Source organism: Malania oleifera, chromosome 2 (genome assembly GCF_029873635.1).
Source record: "Malania oleifera isolate guangnan ecotype guangnan chromosome 2, ASM2987363v1, whole genome shotgun sequence".
Classification (NCBI taxonomy): domain Eukaryota; kingdom Viridiplantae; phylum Streptophyta; class Magnoliopsida; order Santalales; family Ximeniaceae; genus Malania; species Malania oleifera.
Genome location: NC_080418.1, coordinates 43,734,171 through 43,755,628, shown reverse-complemented (window position 1 = coordinate 43,755,628; position 21,458 = coordinate 43,734,171). Strand labels below are relative to the sequence as shown.

Genomic DNA, 21,458 nt, shown 5'->3' with positions numbered 1-21,458 from the left:
GTCAATCGTCAATTAGGCCTCCTATCTTTTGTGGTTTTAACTATACTTTTTGGAAACAAAGAATGAGAATCTACTTTCAAACTATGGATTGGAAAGCATGGAGGGTTGTCACACATGGTGATCTTATCCCTACCAAACTTCTAGATGGAAAAGAAGTACCCAAAGAAGAAAAATATAAGACCGAAAATGATCATAAGATGTTACAAGTTAACTCAAGTGTTATAAATGCTTTATACTATGGCCTTGAAATATATGAATTTAATAGGGTCATGGCATGTAAATCGGCCGAAGAGATATGGGACAAACTAGAGGTAACATATGATGGTACCATTGACATGAGAGATAATAGAATTGACATGCTTAATAGTGAATATGAAGCTTTTAGGATGAACCCGGATGAATCTATTACAAGTATGTACACTAGGTTCACTCATATCATAAACTCCCTTAATGCCTTAGGGAAAAACTACCCTATATATGATATGATCTGAAAAATCCTTAGAGGTCTTCCCCCCATTTAGGAACCTAAAGCCACAGCAATTATGGAAGGAAGAAACCTTAAGAAGACCTCACTAAATGAACTAATTGGATCCCTTCTCACCTATGAGATGGCTATGAATGAAAGGAATGCTACAAACAAAAACAAGAAATCTATAGCCCTTAAGGCCGGCAAAGAAAGCTCTAGTGAAGAAGAAGAAGAAGAAGAAAATGAATTAAATGATGAAGAACTAGGCTTCATTAATAAGAGACTTCGAAAAATATTTAAAAGAAATAAGAAGTTAGTTAGAAAGTTTAGAGGTTCAAAATTTGAGAAAGGAGAAACAAGTAAAAAGGAAAATAAAAATAAGATTGAACCCCATACTTGATACAATTGTAAAAAGGTTGGACATATTAAACTTGATTGTCCACAGCTGGAGAAAGACAATAAGAAGAAAAAGAAGGCAATGAAAGCTACATGGGATGATACAAGCTCGAGAGAATCGGAGAACAAATCAAGTGAACAAGAGGTGGTCAACATATGCCTTGTGGCTCATAATACTGAGGTAAATTCCTACTATAGTTCATCTGAAGAATCAAGTGATGAGCCATGTAGTGATTCATGTGATAGTATGCCTTCATACAAAGAAATTCAAACTAAATTATTTGCCTTACACAATAGGTTCATAAAAGCAACTAAAAGGAACATTGCCTTAAAAGAACAAAATGAATCACTCAAAAATCAACTAGATACATCAAAATCAATTAAGAAAGAAAAAGACTCTCATATTGATGATCCTATGAAGAAAATAAATGAGGTGTCACACAATTTAGTTAAATTACAAGTGAATGGTGAAAGCAAGAAGGACCTATAAATAAAAGACCTTAAAAGTAAAACTGAGGACAAGAATAAAATCATTTACAACTTTACTAAAGGAAAGGAGAACTTTGAAAAGTTTCTTGGAAAACAAAAAAAAAATGTCATTAGATAAAGAAGGAATAGGATTTAACGGAATTGAGAACAAAAAGAAGAAGAATATTTATATGGAATACTTCGTTAAGGAATCAAAGTATTATGCAAGCACATCTTCAACTAATATCTATCAACACACTATGTGCTTCTTGTGTAAGAAAAAGGGACACATAAAATTTGATTGTCCATATTTTAAAGAAAGAATGTGAAAATCAAGAAAATTTGGAAAATTAAAGAAAACAAATCTAAAATAAAGAAACCTAAGAAGGTTTGGATACCTAAAAATAATGTATTGACCCCTTCTTGTAGGTTTGCCTTAGGACAACCTCATTAAAAGAAAAATGGTACTTGAACAGCGGGTGTTCTAGGCACATGACAGAAGATAAATCCAAATTCACCACACTAATGCTAAAAGATGGTGGATATGTCACATTCGGAGACAATGACGAAGGCAAAATCATTGAGATTAGTAAGATAGGTAAAGAACCTTGCCTTACCATTGATGATGTGTTATTGGTAGATGGATTAAAGCATAATCTATTAAGCATAAGTCAATTAAGTGACAAGGGCATTGATGTAATTTTTAAGCAAGACAAATGTATTGTTGAAAATAGAATACCGCTCAAAGAATTGATAATGTGTATTGTATAAATTTTGAAAAGTTAAAATTTCAAAATATCTCATGCTTAGTAACTATAAATGAGGCAAGTTGGTTATGGCATAAAAGACTATGACATGCTAGTATGGACTTACTATCAAAACTAGTCAAGAAGGACTTAATTAAAGGACTACCTAGTACAAAGTTTGTTAAAGATAAAATTTGTGATGTTTGTCAGTTAGGAAAAAAAATTAAGACCGGCTTTGAGAAGAAGAAACTCATCTCCACTAGCTAGCCCTTAGAGCTAATTCACTTGGACTTATTTGGTCCCACTAGGACTCAAAGTATAGGAGGAAAGTAATAATATGCTTTCGTCATCATTGATGACTACTCCAGGTTTACTTGGGTACTCTTCTTAACCTCAAAATATGAAGTATGTAATACATTGATAAACTTGTGTAAAAGACTTCAGAACGAAAAAGGCTATGGTGTCTTAAATAGTAGAAGTGATCAAGGAAGAGAATTTAATAATAAAGATGTTGAAAATTTTTGCAATGAACATGGAATTAGATATAACTTTTTAGCACCTAAAACTCCACAGCAAAATAGAGTCGTTGAAAGAAAGAATATAACCCTTCAATAAATGGCTAGGACAATGTTAAATGAATACAAACTACCTAAGTACTTTTGGGCTGAAGTGGTTAATATCGCATGTTATGTAAAAAATAGAGTGTGTCCATTAGATCAAGCTTAAATAAAACTCCCTATGAACTATAGAAAGGAAAAAGACCTAACATAGCTTACTTTCATGTATTTGGATGTAAGTGCTTTGTACTTAAAGACAAAGATAACTTAGGAAAATTTGATGCTAAATCAGATGAAGGTATCTTTCTAGGGTATGCAACAAATAGTCAACATTTTAGAATCTATAATAAGAGAACACTCACAATTATTGAATCAATCCATGTAACCTTTGATGAAGCTAATCCCCATTCAAAAATAATTGAGATTGAAGAAAAAGATGATACTTCAAAAAAACTAGAAGATTTAGAAATTAAAGAAGTTAAAGAAGAGAAAAATGAAGAAATTCCAAATGATGATTCTATAGAAAATTTTGAGTTACCCAAAGAATGGAAATATGTAAGAAATCATCCTAAAGATCAAATCATAGGAGAACCTTCGCAAGGAGTAACTACTAGATCATCATTGAAAAACTTATATAATCACTATGCATTTTTATCACAAGAAGAACCTAAAAGCATATAAGAAGCTCTAAGTGATGATTCTTGGACAATAGCTATAAGAAGAGTTGAATCAGTTTGAAAGAAATAGAGTATGGAAATTAGTTCCTAGACCCGATGACCACTCAATAATTGGAACAAGATGGGTATTTGAGAATAAAAAGGATGAAAGTGGTATAGTAGTAAGAAATAAGCAGGACTTGTAGCTCAAGGATACAATGAAGAAGGAATAGACTATGATGAGAGATTTGCTCCCGTAGCAAGAATGGAAACTATTAGAATGTTGTTAGCATATGCATCTCATAAAGAAGTCAAATTATATCAAATGGATGTAAAAAGTGTTTTTCTTAATGGTTTCATAAATGAAGAAGTTTATGTGGAACAACCTCCTAGTTTTGAGGACATAAACAATCCCGATCACGTATTTAGATTAACAAAAGCATTGTACGGGTTAAAACAAGCTCCTAAAGCTTGGTTTGAGAGGTTGAGCGGATTCCTACTAGAAAACAGTTTTTCAAGAGGAAAGGCGGATAGCACATTATTCATAAAATCCAAAAATAAAACATGCTTATCATACAAATTTATGTTGATGATATTATATTTGGTGCTACAAATGATGAATTATGTAAGGAATTTGAAATGTGTATGCAAAATGAGTTTGAAATGAGTATGATGGGAGAATTAAATTACTTCCTAGGATTACAAATTAAGCAAGCTAAAAATGGAACCATTATAAATCAATCAAAATATATAAAAGATATGCTTAAGAAGTTTGATATGGAAGGAAGTAAGTTAATAAGAACTCCTATGAGTACCACCATAAGCCCTAATAAAGATGAAAAAGAAAAACCATTAGACATAAAATACTAACGAGGTATGATAGAAAGTTTGTTATACTTGAAAACTAGTAGACTGGATATAATGTTTAGCGTATGTATGTGCGCTCAGTTTTAATCAGCCCCTAAGGAATCTCATCATATGGCTGTTAAAAGAATCCTAAGATACTTAATAGGCACAATTGATTTAGGACTATGGTATCCTAAGGACACCAGTTTTGAAATGATTAGTTATTCAGACGCGGATTATGCGATTGCAAAATTGATAGGAAAAGTACAAGTGAGACTTATCACTTTCTAGGGAGCTCTCTTGTCTCTTGGTTTTCCAAGAAATAAAATTCCATAGCCTTATCCACCGCCGAAAATAAGCATGTGGCAGTAGGTAGTTGCTATACACAAACACTCTACATGAAACAACAATTAAAAGACTTTAATTTAGAGTACTCAGCCATACCAATTAAGTGTGATAATACAAGTGTAATAAACATTTCCAAAAATCTGATATCACACTCAAGAACTAAGCACATTGATATAGGACTTCATTTTCTTAGAGATCATGTGCAAAAAGAAGATATACTAATTGAATTCATAAATACAAATGACCAATGAGCAGATATTTTCACAAAACCTCTTCCCAAAGATAGATTTATATCAATTAGAAAAGAACTTGGTTTATTACATAGCAGGGAAGTTGTTTAGGAAGAAGACGTGATTAAGTAAAAAGCCAAGAATGAAAGTGTTGTAGGTTCAGGCGACTGAGCTTGGAAGCTCAGTCAACCAGATAGTGTAAAAAGGAGGGTCAAGCACCTGAGCATTTTGACCTCAAGTGACTGAAGTGCTACTTCCAGTTGAAAATTGAATTTCATAAAATGTCAGGCGATTGAGCCTCAAACGTCAGGCGCCTGAACTGAAGGGATCTTATATATTTTAAGCGCGAAAACCCTAACCTTTCAGATCCTAGGCTATTGACCTTTGTTTCAACACTCATATGTGCATCCCTCTTTTGGTCTCCCTTGATTCAGCCTCAAAACCTTTCGATTCAGGCCTCAAAATCACTCTCCTACATCTTTTCACCACGATTTCTAGGGTTTCCCTTTGCTGATTGATTCTCAAGATGCCTTACACTAACACTACAGCGAATCATGGTTCTTGCTTAGGGAGAGATGACGGAAATATCGAACAATGGCTCATAACTTCCCAATCCAATCATCGATACCAAACTCATCTTCATTCTATGGAACCAATCTTCGATAAAATACTTGATACCTCATTTTTTTGTTCAAAATTTCTAGACATCCTACCAATGTTTCAGGAAATTGGTTGGAAGAATTTTGAAGTTTATCAAGCAAAAGGCCTTTTTCCGAACTTAGTAAAGATATTTTATGCCAATATGGTGCACGGAGAGTCCATCTTGACCATCGAGGCTAGGGGCAAGAATATTGCCTTAACTCCACAGACTATGGCTCCTATTTTGCATATTAGCCGAGGAGAATTTGAGTGTCTAGCACTTTCTCAAACATAGATTATGGAGCAAGGTTTCACTCTTGAGAAATTTTTGCCATTGATTATGGTAAAGCAACCAGTATACTTTGGACATCCTCCATTGTATAAACAGTTGAACCTTCAAGCTCAAATACTTCAAAAAATAATCACAAACAATATCCTACCGGTTCATATGATCACATATCCTATGTTTATTTTTTCGTGTTACGGCGTTTGCTAAAAGGGAAGAAACTTGATTTGTCAAGCCTAATTTTGAAATGGATGTGGGCTAAATTGGAAGCTCGTCGAGCCACTCTTCCATGTCGTGGTGTCCTAAACCTCCTATTTGAACACCTTAGTGTCACCACTCCTATCAAGTTGTTCATAAAGCATACTCGGTATGATCTTTTCAATTCTACGACCCTAAAGCAAATGGGATATAAAAAACATGAGTAGGCTAATTGGTTTTTGAAAGGAGGATGACCACCAAGGCCAGTAGCTATACCTCCATCTCTAGATCAGTAACAAGAATATACACCTGATACTCGATCCATCTTGGTTTGTACCCTTCCATCATCAGTTCAATACTTTTAGTAATGACATGCGTTCAGGACTTCAACCACTTCATGGAACGTGGCTTCACTCTAGACTACCTGCTCCTCACTTGACTAGTGTCTTAGTCGCACAGAGCAGTATAGGGCTAGTTCTTCTTGGTGTGCTACTCCCATGGACATTAGCTCTACACCTCCTAGTGATGATGCATCTGTTTAGGAGTCTGAAGAAGGAAGTGAAGAGGGTTCTAAAGAAGATGTTGCAGCTGATGATGATGATGACTCTAATGATGCTTGATATTTTGTTGTTTTTTTTGTGTTGTATTTCAGTTATTGAATTTGCATCTCTACTGTTGTTCTTTTCTTTTTGGCATGTAACTCCCTATCATTGTGACATTTGGTACACCTTGCTACACTAAATGACTATCCTTATTATGTACTATTCTACATATCTTTGTGACTATGCTTTTTGTCTCTTTTTGACTGATGTCAAAAGGGGGAGAAAAATTTAGAGCAAAACCAAGAGAAGAAATTTAGAGCAAAATTGAGAGTATATTTGCACACATGTGAGCATATTGAAAATTTTGTTAGCAAGGGGGAGAAAGCCATAATGAAGAAATATAAGTTTTGAGCTATAATGCTAACTATGTGATTACTTGAGACATAATGTATTGAAATGAGGTATAATGCACAAATTCTTGATTATGATATATAGATCTTCGAACGTACATCAGAAACCCTGATTTGATTCATATGAATGATTTTTTTTTTTTTTAACATGGTTAAAAGTATGCTTATTGTAAGGAGGAGCCTCATCAAGGTTCTCTCATCTTACCTCCTTATTTGTCATCATCAAAAAGGGGAAGATTGTTGGCCTAACATGACTTTCGCATTTTATTTTGATGATAACAAATAAAGGTAAATTTAACATGCTATGGCTAAGTGATGATGTTTCATAAAACCTAGTATATGAAGTTCAAAAGTTCAAGGTTTATAAACCCAAGATCAAAAGTGTTATGAAAAAATGTATCCCAAAGCCAGGTGATCAAAAGGAAGCTCAAGAAGCCAAAGATAGACAAATCATATGGAAGCTTAAATGATATTGAAACTGAAGACAAAATGGATTCAAATCAAGATATACATAAAGACTTCAAGTTTAGAAAGTTTTAAAGTTTTAGGGAAGTCTTGTGTAAGTACTTCATTTAAATATTAAAATGAACTCTTTGAAACTCATTAGGGTTTATTATGGACTTAGAGACCTTATTTTGAAAACCCCAGAAAATACTCTTTAAAAGTATCAAAACAAGTTGGCTAAAGTTTTTGGGAACAAACTTGAAAAATAATGTTTTTAACTATTCAGGCGACTGACCCTTGTTTGGTCAGACGACTAACATTTTTTGCTGAATTAAACTTGGCATACAGTGTAGGATCAAGCGACTAACCCTTGAGACCTTAGGCGATTGGCCCTATTTTGATTGTGAGAATATGCTATATTCAAAGGTCAGGCGACTAACCCCAATGGGTTCAGGCGACTGACCCTCATAATGGCTAGTTTTAAAACAACATTTAAATGTTTCCAAAATGAGTTGCTTGTGCCCCAAACTTTGTAAAAGCTTGGGAAACACTCCAAGTAACTTGGGCAACACAAATTTTTGACTTTTTAGCTCTATAAATACATGATTTCTCAAATCAAATCAACACCAAGAATTGAAATTCTTATTTCAAGCTATATTGCTCATACTCTCTCAAAACCTTCTTGCACACATCTACTTGTTGAGATTTTCTAAGAAATACTGAGTCATTGACCACTGATCCCTGAGCACAACTTATAAGTTTTGAATCAATCCAAGAAAGATCCTGGTGATATACTTTTTGAGCTTCAATTCTATTCTTCATTGATATTTACTTTGAAGTAATGATTAGTTGTGCTATATTTGTACTAATCTTCTATATTTGAGAGTAATTCTTGTACACAACAAATTGTTCTTTCTTTCTCTATTTTCTTGATGGTTTAGGGTTGTTAAATCATTGTACTAAGCAAGGGGTATCGTTTGGAGATGTGTACTCTAGCTTGTTGAAGGAAGGATTGTAAATTTGCTCCTACCCGTAAAGGAGTACTATAGTGGAATCTTTAGGTGGTGTTGCCTAAGGAGAGGATGTAGGTAGGTATAGCTGAACCTCGTAAGAACTCGGTCTCACTCTCTTTCCCTAAACTCTCTTTAATTTTATGCACACATATAACTGCGTGGTTGTTTATTTCAAATCTATAAATTATATGGATTGGATATTAAAAAAAATCAAAAATTAATTTGAGTTTGGGGTTGCGGAAACCAAATGAGAGTACGTTGGTTGATCAATACTTATTGCGGAAACCATAAGAGAGTACGTTGATTGATTAACACCCAAGACTCATTAATTGAAAGTTTATTTAAATTCTGAGTTTTGGAAGAGTGTTGGAAATTTCAAGTGTGCTTTATTAAATCTATTAACACAGGCTTTTTATCAAACTCTACTTTGAATTATTCAATCGCCGAATATCGAAAGCTTTGCTGAATTCATTCTATAGTGTGAATTCTGTTTTGATTAACTTATTGAGTGGATTGAAATATTCAAAAGTTGAAAGTATTATATTGTGAATCATTGGTTTGTGTTGGTATTGATTGAATTAATTCACTGGTTGTGCGCTGATTGAAATTGCGGCAAGATTAAGTTGACATACTGATTCTTTGAGGTTTAAAATTTGAATTCAATTTTCAACTGGTCTAGTGATTAAAACTTAAACATCACATTTGTGATTATTGAAAGGTTGAGATTGAATTTATAAAAAAGAGTTAAAAGAAACTTTTAAAACCCAATTCACCCCCTATTGGGACTACACCTTAGTTTTCAATTACGATTATGAGTAATTGGGTAAAATTGTATGCTTGATAAGGTCACACATTAAATTGATTAATTGTGAATCATTGAGCTAATTGTAAAGGAGATTGAATTTATGTAACTGAAAGTTCTCAAGATTAGAACTTAAGGAATTAAATTTTAAAATACCCAATTCACCCCCCCCCCCCTCTTGGGATTACACCTCAATTCACACACTCAGTGCCCAAGTTAGGTACATGAGGTCCAAATCGAGTGGGGTTAGTCCCGACACATCCATGACATTGATATGGCTGTCTTGAAGCCGAAGTTGCCCAAAAACCTCTCACCAAAAGCTTTTTAAGTTGTTAGAAGCAAAGTTAGAAAACAAACAAACTTAGCAAACTTAGTGAATTTAAGCACTCAGGTGTCCAAGTATGGCACACAAGGTCCAAACTGAGTGGGCTTAGTTCTAACATGTCTGTGACATTGACCTGGACATTTCAGATCAGACAATACTAAAAACCTCATCCCCAGTTGAAAATTAAGTACGTAGAATCAAACTTAGCAAACTTTGTTGATTTCAAGCACTCAAGGGTTGAAGTCAAGCATACGAGGTCCAAATCGAGTGGGGCCAGTCCCAACACATTCGTGAAATTGTACTGGACATGTCAAAGCTAATGGTACCAAAAAAACTCTTGCCTAGTTGAAAATTATGCGCTTAGAAGTAAACTTAGAATATAAGCAAGTAGATCTATACTTAGTTAATTTAAGCACTCACGTATCCAAGTCGGGCATACGAGGTCCAAACCGAATGGGGTTAGCCTTGAGATGTTCGTAACATTGAGCTAGACATGTCAGAGCTAACCGTGCCTAAAAACTCATCCCCGACTGAAAATTATGCACTTAGAAGCAAACATAGAATACAAGCAAGTTGATCTATACTTATTTGATTTAAGCACTCAGGTGTCTAAGTTAAACATACGAGGTGCAAACCAAATGGGATTAGTCTCGACATATCCGTAACATTGAGCTAGACGTGCGATGCCCAAAAACTCCTCCCTATGAGCTTTTTATGCACTTAAAAGTAAAGTTAGAATATAAGCAAAATTCGCAAACTTAGTGGATTTAACCACTTAGGTGTCCAAGTCAGTAATACGAGGTCCAAACCATGTGAGGTCACTCCCAGCACATCCATGACATTGAGCTGCATGTTCCAGGGCTTACGGTACCCAAAAACGCCTCCTAGTTGAAAATTATGCACTTAAAAGCTATTGGAGTTGTGGCTTATATTTTGAGTGGAATGCATGGACCAAGAAAGCGTTGTGAAGCAAGGAACGAGAGAGAAGTTTTCAGGAAGGCAGCCATCACCAGTTTTCTTGACGGTTTGAGGGCTAACCATCGATGGTTTCATGCATAATGTAGGGAATTCTTCTTGGCTTCAAACTATCGATGGTTTAACCAAAACTGTCGACGGTTTTGTTCGGCTCAAGTCATGGATTTTGAATCAGAGATCAATAGATTGAGAGATTTTAGAGGATTTTCCTTGGGGAGATTGCTACACAAGTGTTTTAGATCTAATAGAAGTCTTCTGTACAAATAGGATTAGTATTTAATCATATTATGCAATCCTAGTTGGGGTAAGCTTGATGTAAGCTTCATTGTGACAATGAATAATAGTCGCTGCTCCCATAGACATAGGCAAATTGCTAAACCATATAAATATTGTGTATTTGATTTATTGCTTTCATTTATTCTCATTGTTGATTGATTGCTTTTATTGTATTGTTCTTCATTGGTATCAGAGTTATTGGTTCGCAATGGCTGGGATTTCTTCTACGAGGTTCGATTTTAATAAGTTCGATGGAATAGGGAATTTCGGGCTTTGGTAGAGGAGGGTTAAGGACTTGCTGGTGTAGCAAGGGATGGTGAAGGGTCTGTACGAAAAGAAGTCGGAAGGCATGGATGACATGATTTGGAAGGAGTTGGAAGTGAGAGTTGTGTCCACTATCAGGTTATGTCTACTCGATGACATGCTATATCACGTCATGGATGAGGAATCGGCAACAGCAGCTTTACTGAAACTGGACCTCTGGTACATGTTCAAGTCATTGACGAACAATTTGTATCTTAAGCAAACACTATATTAGCTTAAGATGGTAGAGGGTTCGGGCTTGACTCAGCATATCAACACATTCAATTAAATCATTAGTCATCTGAGGCAAGTTGATGTGAAGTTTGAGGAAGAAGACAAAGTGTTGATGCTGCTAAATTCCCTACCTATGTCGCCTATATGCGAGAATATGTTTATGATGCTGACTTGGGGAAAATAAACCCTGGAGTTGGAGGATATCACAAGTACATTGCTGGGATTCCATCAAAGGAAGAATGCCAGCATTGAGGGTTTACATGGTGAAGGGCTCGTGATGAAGGGTAATGTGGATCGTGGGAGAGGCAAGTCTTGGAGAAGATCGAGGGGTAATAAAACTTAATCGTAGTCCAGGAGGATAAAGGATGTTTGCTATTTTAAGTGCAGAAAATAGGGCACATAAAACTGCAGTGTCTGGAGTGGGAGAAAAGGAAAGCAAAAACTCAAGAGGGTTCGTCAAATTTTTCTAATGTAGTGGAAGAAGGTGACTCAGAGAGTAGTGATTATGAGATGCTTTCTATTTCATCAGGTTCAAAATGCCTCATGGATTCTCGAATCCTAAACTCACGATGTTATTTTCACATGATGTCCAACAAAGCCTGGTTCACCACTTACAGGTTTGTGAGTTCTGGTTCTGTTATGATGGGAAACGATACGATCTACAAAGTTGTCAGAATAAGGACTCCTAAGGGACAATCTTAGTGATTTTAAGATTTATATATTGGAGGTCTTACATTTGAACATTAAATAGACCAAAAATTGGTTCAGGATGAGAAGTGGCAGCCTCTCATTATGTATCTCATGTCTGGTAGGCCTCCAATTGATTAAAAAAAAATAAATAAATAAATAAATAAATCTTATCTTAATTTTCCCAATACATCCCACGTCCTTGCTTCAATATTGTTTTCTTTCATAAAAAAAAATGAAAATAATTTAAGATGAAATAATCGAATACATACCATTAATTGTGGAGATGGCAACAATACTGTCTGATATATTCTGCAGGACCCTGTAGCCAACCAAGCAGACATGCAAACAAAAATCATAAACAGTTGGAGCATGTAAGTATTCCATAAAATACTATATCTACACTATTTATTTTTTATGAAAAATATATTGTTTCCAAGTTAGATTTTTTTTTTTTTTCGAATAACTCGGGGATTGCAGTCACCATAGAGCCACTTTTGACACTATGGTGCGGCACAAAACCCGGAGGGTGAAAGTCGCCCACTCATTGACGTACCCCTAATAATTTACCGACGTAATGCCTTAAAAGGGAATCAAACATGTGACCTTGGGATCACCAAAGTCACTCGTGACCTTAGTTTCCAAGCTAGATTGGTAAGCTTATAAAATTCAACTATCTATTTTGACAATATAGTATGCTTCTTTTTCTTTCTTATAATTTTAAAGTTACCCGCCAAAGCTGTAAGGGTCTTTTAGCCCATTCGAGAAAATAATGTTACTTCCAAACCTTTGGAGAACCAACTTTATATCCTGTATAGCATAACAATTTAAAAAAATATATATTATAAGATAAAATAAGGTTACATAAGAATTAAATATATATGGAAACATTATAAATCAACATATAACTTCTAAATATGGATAAATAAATATACATACATGACCTCCATAATAACTTGTCACCCAATTAGGGCGGGGAGAAACACCATAAACGTTCTTACATTGCTCAGTAAACCTACTAAGATTGAATGGGGTTGGTGGATAGAGCATACTATCTTTATCAGTAGCGGTGTCTATGGGCATCACCATTTCGCTACAAGTCTATATAAAAAAAAAACTTAATCCGTATTCATCAAATATATTTAGTTAAATGAAAACATAATTCTTATTGAATTAATTAAGTACTCCAACAAGCAATTTCTTTCAAAAATAATTAACTGAACACTTATATGTACAAGATTGATGGTCCAAGTAACAAAATAACAATTATAAATCTCATGCAAGGGGAGATAAAACTCATAAATATTTTACAATAGGCATGCCTATTTCAATGGTCAGAATTTATATTCAAATTAAAGTTAAAAACAAAAAACAGACTCTAAGTTCATCTAGTTATCTTGTCAAATTGGTGTTTGCTAGGCAAGTTTTTTTATTTTTTTTTATTTTTATTTTTTTGTTGTAGCAAAAAGAATTAACTAGAAAGGGTCTTTTAGTGTCTTTCATCTCATTTTAAAAGTTTAGAGTGCATATTTTGTATTTAGGTTGTGTAAATTTCAATCAATTTTAATACAAAATGTATGGACTTGTGTTTGAAAGTATAAACTTCAGGCTTTTAATTGAAATTGTGAGATTTGAAGAAAATTCAAAAGATTAATTTTGCACTGAATTTTGTGTAAATTTATATGAATACAAATCTAAAGTTAAAATTTAAAGCTTTTTAATCTATGTTGAATTTTATCAAAATTAATTTCCACAAATCTAAACTTAAGGTAAAAAAAAATACTCGCCAATAGTAATTAATTTGCACCCAACTCTTTTTTTTTTTGGCCTACTAGAGGCCCATAGTAGGTTTGGATTACACAACAAGAGGTTACATATTTATATTGGTACTCTTTCTTGGATTCAAACCCAAAATCTCTATTATGGAAGGTCCAACCTTTAACCACTAGAATGTTTTCTAGGAAAATATAACGTTAAAACATGACTTAAGCTCTTTTCGGAGTTTGGAAAATACTATTGAAGGAAAAGAAACAGAACTCACTTTCTCATTTTAGTTATGAAGAGAAGTGGGTGAGAGAATGAAATATATATATCCTAAATCAATATGCAAAAAAGAAAAAAATGATTTAGACATCATTAGCATTTGATTTTTTTAATTATTAATTATATAAAACCAAACTTTTTTAATTATCTAATTTTTTGTTTCTTTTCCAACTAAAATTATTAATCTAAATAGATTCTTAAAAAGAAAAAAAAAAAACTATAATTTCATGGCAGTGAAAAATAAGAAGCTACATAGAAATTTTACCTGCCATTGCCAACCCAAGTTTGTTTCTGATGGCGTACTAGTTGTGTTATGGCATGATCCATTCCCATTATAAGCAACTAACCCAGCAGCTATCCTACTGAGAATATCAGTTTGTTGGGATCGTCCATTAATACCTGAGCATATCCTACGAAGTGGGTAGTATGGCGGACGATTATATTGCGCTGCCGCTTCATATATATTGACCATGTAGCTTATCAGTTCTGAAGTGTTGTTTAAAGGGCTGATCGACAAAAGCATAATCAGATAGTTACAAAAATTAGATCTATATACGAATTATGTACTATATATAAGTCAATGGCCAAGTTTGTATAGTTACGAGCATGTTCTAAATTTGCTGGTGAGGAATGAAAGACCATCAGGTGTAGAGCCTATTTTTTGGATTTGAGTCCATGATGCACGTATAGTCTCGTAGCAACTCTCACTAGCTTCCTGCATGCATTATATAAATGTGCTCACCTTCTTAGTCCCAAGGAATGAAAGACCATCATGCATATTCTAAATTTCCTGCATGCATTACATAAACCAAGCAGATTTCATGCATGCTATATATATATATATCTTGTATTTTTAATACTTTGTATGTCCCTATAGTACGAGGTGTTACATAATATCTCATGTCGATGTTTGTATTTTATAATTTAAAAAATATTAGCTTTTATAAATTACTTTGAAATTCACATTCAATATTTGTAATTTGAATAGTTTTTTCATGGAAGAAGTCATATATTCATATTCTTTTAGAATAAGAGCTGATTACATATAATATTTTTTTATTTTTTATTTTTGGTCTATAATGCGTCTTGCATTTTTAATACTTTTCAAGCCCATATAATACAAGGTGTTACATACTATCTCAATTTTACATTTCAACTTTATCATTAAAAAATATTAATTTTTCTAAATAACTTCAAATATTCACACTCTAATACCAGTGAGCTAAATTATGACTAAAAATTGTAATAAACTTGTTGATATTTTCATGGAAGAAGTCGTATATTGATTTTTTTTTTTTTTTTTTTTAGAATAAGAACTAAATACTTATCAATTTTTTTTTTATCTATAATGGTATGTAAGTATTTCGAATAACTTTAATTAGAGCATTCCTTTCATATTATATCTTGTATTTTTAATACTTTTCATGCCCCTATATTACAAGGTGTTACATGGTATCTCATGTCGATGTTTGTATTTTATAATTTAAAAAAAGTATTATTATTTATATAAAAAAAAAACTTCAAATATTCACACTTTAATATTTGTAAACTAAATTATGATTAATATATTTTTTACATTTTTAAAAAATATATATATCTAAAAATTTCTCAAAAATTATAAAAATATTTCATCCAGCATTACTCATGCGCATGCAATCACATTCAATGTATGTGACATGTTTACTAGTTTATATGAAATATATGCTTAATAAACTGTAGACGATTGCTATTACTTTAAAAGCTTTGGTTACAATTGAATCATATCCGTCCGGTGGTGTGATGTCGTCGAAGTACAGGATTGGTGCCGATGAGGCTAGAGCTCCGAGGGCAATGTGGGGATATTTGAGTCGAAACCATGATGCAAGCACTGAAAAAAGTAAGATTAAAAAAATATATATATTTTGAGCATATCAAATCTTGTGATCTCATAGGTTGAATCCATACAAAATCAAGGTTTATTTATTAATTAATGAATTGTACTTATTTTTTCTGTGCATATCAATTTGCGTATCTGATTGCGAGTGTAGTTGATTAAATCACAATGTTAGGATTTGTAGTAACTTACTTCCACCATAAGATCCTCCAATGACAATTATTGGAGAATTTTTTGCATTTAATGTTTCTTTAAGATATGTGAGCACTTCTGCATAATCTGCTATAGCTTGAGCTGAGTTGAAATAACCTCGAAGGGTGGCGTTTTTCAAGACCTCTTCAATCGATTTAAGGTGCCTGGATTCCCCATAAAATCGATGCTGGCAAGTTATAAAGTAAATCTTCAAATAAGATTCCAATGAAAAATGATGGAGTTGAAATTATAGGAATTAATTTCAACTATAATAAATGGCAAATAATATTAGTCAATATTTAATTAAATATGAAAAGAAGTATAAATACAACTCGACAAAATATGATAAATTATTAGGCTATACAGCCTAATCACGTCATATTTTCGACTACTAATGTGTCCCTAAAATGCACTTTTTAAGGCTCCCATTTACCTATGTTTTGTTATCATTTACCATGTATTTACCCTTTCTTATCATAGTTCGGAGTTATGCATGGTTTGTTCATGTTTCAGGAAAATCCAGTTAAAATCGACGAGTTAAGCAATACGAGAAGTCAACAGAGTAATTGGGATGCACAAACTTAAATCAGATGCTCAACTAAACCCCCAGAGTTTCAATTCATCAAAGCAAACAAGATGTGGTTCGACCATGTGGTGTGACCAGCTAACACTATGGGACGACCAGGTCACAAATTAAAGACTCCATGGTTCAGACAGAAAGTGAGATGCTGCAAGGTTTGACCAACAGCTCGACTAGGAGACCCTAAAAGGCGACTAGGTTGAGAACCTGAAATTGACTGAAGCAAAGATCTTGAGAGTCTCGACCAATAGTTTGACCAAGTGACCCTAAGGGGCAACTAGGTCAAGAACTTGAGATTTACTATCGCTGAGATCCTGCAAGTCTCAACCATCGGGACTTAGGTAATGTAAAATGTATAAAAAAAGAGGATGATATTGTCTTGGTTAAGGAAGAAGATATAAAAGAAAAAATATGAAGTTACTTTCCAAAGATCCCTTCCCTAGAAAAACAAAATGGCAAATTGGTTCCACTATGATCAAAAATCGTCTATTAAAGGTATTTTAATCGGGCTGATTCCGTGTTTGATTACGTGGTTTCTCTGGAATTGAAGATACAAAGCGAGAATGGAAGAAGTTTATCAAAGTGCAGATCAGATGTGGAGAAGTGTTCGATTTTGAGTTAGTTTTATTGCTGAGAGCACCAATACTTTTCAAAAATTAAAGAAGTTGGACATTAAGATTTTGAAAGAGTTTTAAATTAAGCATCAGGGAGTTTGCGATAGGCCTGAAAAAATTATTTCGTGGGTTAAACCTCCAATAGAGTGGATAAAACTTAATTGTGATGGGGTTGTAAGGGCATTCCGGGTACTTCGGGAGGTGGAAGAATTATTCAGGATAGTCATGACATGGTAAAAACAGTTTTTTCAAATTATTTTGGCAACAGTACGAATAATAGTGCGGAATTAAAAGTAATCAAGGAATGAATTCGTTTGTGCAAACGTTTGCATTATTTTAATGTGATTATTGAAAGTGACTCGCGAATTGTAGTTGATTGGTTTCGGAAAGGTAGATATACTTTGTGGTATCTTTGGGAATTTTGGGAGTAGCTCGTGGTGGAGTCAGAAGAAGTGAACGTCACGGTGATGCATCAATATAGGAAAGGCAATAATGCGGCTGATTTTCTTGCTAAAGAAGGAGAAATGGGAAACAATGTAATCTACGAAGAACAACACCTTCTACCACGTTATCTGAAAGGTATTCTTCAGATGGATAGGTGGGGTATCATTTCCATTCGTCGTTAGTTAAACTATAGAGTTTCGTTTGGTGTATTTTTATTTTGAGTTTGGCTATGTTTATGTTTTTATCTTCTTTGTTAGTTATGTTTAGTTTTGTCGTCTTAGTTTGGTTGGTTGCTGGTGTTGGCTTAGGAGGGTTTTTCTATACTCTCTCTTTTGTTTTATCTTGTAACCACGGTATTCCTCCACCAAAAGTGAGGGTATATTAATAAATAAATGGAGGTGCTGTCCCCTTTTAGTAAAAATAAAAAAATAAAAAATAAAATATGAAGTTACTTTAATAAACTAGTAGAAGACTTAAACTTATAATTTGACAAATGAGGAAAAGACTAAAAATGTGAGATTTATTCAAAAGATTAGAGTTAATGAAGTTAAGTTTATACTAAAAAATATGCAAAAATGGAAAAGTTATAGGAGAGGATAACATCCCTATTGAAGTTTGGAAATGCTTAGGTGATAACAGAGTTATAAGGTTAACTAATTTATTTAACATAATTATAAAAACTAAGAAAATGTCAAACCAATGGAGGAAAAACTCTTTAATACTTATATACAAAAATAAAGAAAATATTCAAAATTGTAATAACTATCATGGAATAAAAGTTATGAGTCATACAATGAAACTGTGGGAATGATAGTTCAACAAAGATTAAGACTAAAAACAAAGGTCTTAGAAAATCAAGTTGGTTCTATGTCTGGGAGATATATTATACAAGTTATATATCTTGTAATAAGTTTAATGGAAAAGTTTAGGAAAAATAAGAGGGACTTGGTATTTATTGATTTAGAAAAAACATATGATAAGACACCTAGGGAAATTCTATGGTAGGTTTTAGAAAAAAAAAATGTGTATGTAGTAGGTATACCACTTAATTAAGGATATATATGATGGAGTACTGACAAGTGTCAGGACCATCGGTGGAGAAACTAGAGAGTTTCCAATCACAATAGGTATACATCAAGGATCTTCTTTGAGCCCTTATCCTTTTGCTTTAGTGATGGATGAATTGACTAGTAGCATACAAAAAGAGGTTCCATGGTGCATGTTGTTCGCAAATGAAATTATCTTCATTGATGAAACTAGGGGTGGAGTAGAATCCAAGTTAATATTATGGAGATAAGCTTTAGAATCTAGATGTTTTAGGATAATTATAAATAAGACATAATATATGAAATGTAGTTTTAGTAATATATAACAGGAGGAATATTAGAGATATAGTTAAACTTTATGATGAAGAAATCAATAGTACTAGTAGATTTTAATACATGAATCTATGATAGAAGTTGAAGGAGATATTGAAGAAGATTTTATATATAGAGTTAAAGCAGGTTAGGTAAAATGGAGAAGTTCTTTAAGCATGCTTTTGTGATCGTAGAACACCCTTAAAATTAAAAGGGAAGTTTTATAGGACAACTGTAAGACCAACTATGTTGTATGAATCAAAATGTTGGGCAACTAAAAACTAATTAATATATTCAAAAAGTAAAAGTTTTCGAGATGTGAATGCTTAGATGAATGAGAAGTATAAAGTTAAAAGACATACATATTCATGTTAAGTTAGACGTAGCTCCTATAGAAGATAAGATAAGGGAGGGACGACTCATATGGTTTAGACATTTACAACGTAAACCTCATAATACGCTAGTGAAGAAGTGTGAATAAATTATTTTTAGGGGTAGTAGAAGGGTAGCAGTAGACCTAAAATAACTTAAAATGAGATAGTGAGTAAGGATTTAATAGCATTGAGTTTGTTGAAGAAAATTGTCCATAATTGCATAAATTTGTGGAAAATGATTCATGTAACTGACCCAACCTAGTGGAACTAAAGGTTTGGTAATGTTGTTGTTGTTGTTGTTGTTGTCGTCATCTTCATGTGCATTTTTCTATCTTGTTTTTGCGCATATGTCTGTCTTGCCTACATGCTCCCATGTTTGGCTTAGTTGTTCATTATGCTTCCTTATGTGCCTTTTCGTAGTTGTTTACACATACTTGATAGTTTAACACGCTCTTTCGTGCTTGCATGTATTTTTAGTTGTTTATTTATTTTTTTTTAGCGTGATGTATGTTTCCCTTGCTTGCCTTTCATAGTTGTTGCTATTAGATGATTCAGTATGTCATGTGTGTACTTTCCATTGGTTTTGCATGTGTTTGTAGGTGGTTTGTGAATGTGTGCCATTATGCCTTGTTTATTTATTTTTATTGCTTCATTTTTCATTATTTTTTTAATAAAATGCAAAGAATTTGAGTCTTGATCAGTTATATTTAAAGGTAAACTTAGGGAAATCAAGTACCATTTGTTGGATGCGTGTGCTAGGGGTGCTAGTGATGGGTGGAGGGGACCCACTCAATCACTGGTTGTGATTGAAATTCAGTGAGGAATTGCACTCAATTGATTTAAAACTAAAAAAATTACAGAGATGTATTCAAGATACACAAACTCTCTCGTCTCACTGGTTATTCACCCTCTCTACACCACACATTACATTACACAAACACATCTATTTATAGCAGAACAAGTGAAGATTAAAATCAACAATTATGGGCTAGTTGGTGAAGTTGGTGGCCAACTCCTGCCAAAATTCAACAAAGGTGGGCTGCCGACCGTCAAATTTTTCTCCCACCGTCTCACTATTCAAGTTTAATTTTCAACATCCCCCCTCAAACTTGACTCTCCTGACTTTTTCATTCCGAGCATTGTCTTCAGTCTTTGAAAAATATCATGCCTCAGTGGTTTTTGTGAAAATGTCAGCAATTTGATCATACGTTCTGTAAGATATCAACTCCACTTCTTTCTTCTTGACATGCTCCTCGATAAAATGATGTCGAGTAGCAATATGTTTGCTTCTTTCATGGTATACTAGATTTTTCACAAGTGCAATCGCTGATTGGTTGTCGATGTAGACTTCTGAGGGGTTATCTTGAAGAAATCTTAGATACTTCAATATATTCTCGGTCCATACACCATGACAAACAGCTGAGCTGGCAGCAACATACTCAGCTTCACATGATGACAACATTACGATGGGTTGCTTCTTCGATGACCATGTAAACGTTGTATCTCCCATGAAGAATGTGAATCTAGTCATGTTTTTTCCATCGTTAAGATCTTTTCCCTAATCGTTATCTGAATAGCCGATAAGTTTGCAAGCACCTCTTGATGAATAGAACATACCATCAGTGATGTTATCCTTGACATATCAGAGTATCCTTTTCGCTACATTCAGGTGGGACTACTCAGGAGTCTCCATGTACTTAATGACAAGTCCAACTCCATAGAGTATGTCTGGTCGAGTGCACGTCGAATACCTCAAGCTACCAACTGGACTCTCGAAATATGTGGGGTCAACATCTCCTTGCTCACTCTTTCTCAATTCCAATCCCTCCTCAACTGGACTTGTTGCAGGATTGCATTTGTCCATCTCAAACTTCTTCAATACTTCTTTTGCATAGTGGCTCTAGGAGATGAAGATTTCGTTCTCACTTTACACGACTTTAATGCCAAGAAAATGACCCATCTAGCCAATATCTGTCATTTCGAACTCTTTGACCATGCTACTCTTGAAAGCGGCAAACATCTCTGAATTGTTGCCAGTGAAGATCAAATCATCAATATATAGGCAGGCTATCAGCATTCTTCCGTCTGTCTCTATTTTCATGTATAACGCATGCTCAGTGGGACACTTCTCAA

The 21,458-nt window shown here is 33.8% G+C and overlaps 1 protein-coding gene across 1 annotated transcript in view; it reads right to left on the bottom strand.

The window, feature by feature from the left end:
- The window catches only part of LOC131148158 (uncharacterized), a 110,593-nt gene that overhangs the window by 62,420 nt on the left and 26,715 nt on the right, over nucleotides 1–21,458 (bottom strand). The window contains exons 2-8 of the mRNA XM_058097894.1: nucleotides 15,956–16,142; nucleotides 15,624–15,757; nucleotides 14,493–14,605; nucleotides 14,156–14,396; nucleotides 12,787–12,948; nucleotides 12,578–12,657; nucleotides 12,120–12,169 (exon numbers count right to left, since the gene is read on the bottom strand). Of these exons, the coding sequence (XP_057953877.1) occupies nucleotides 12,120–12,169; nucleotides 12,578–12,657; nucleotides 12,787–12,948; nucleotides 14,156–14,396; nucleotides 14,493–14,605; nucleotides 15,624–15,757; nucleotides 15,956–16,142 (967 nt within the window). The remainder of the gene's footprint in view (nucleotides 1–12,119; nucleotides 12,170–12,577; nucleotides 12,658–12,786; nucleotides 12,949–14,155; nucleotides 14,397–14,492; nucleotides 14,606–15,623; nucleotides 15,758–15,955; nucleotides 16,143–21,458) is intronic.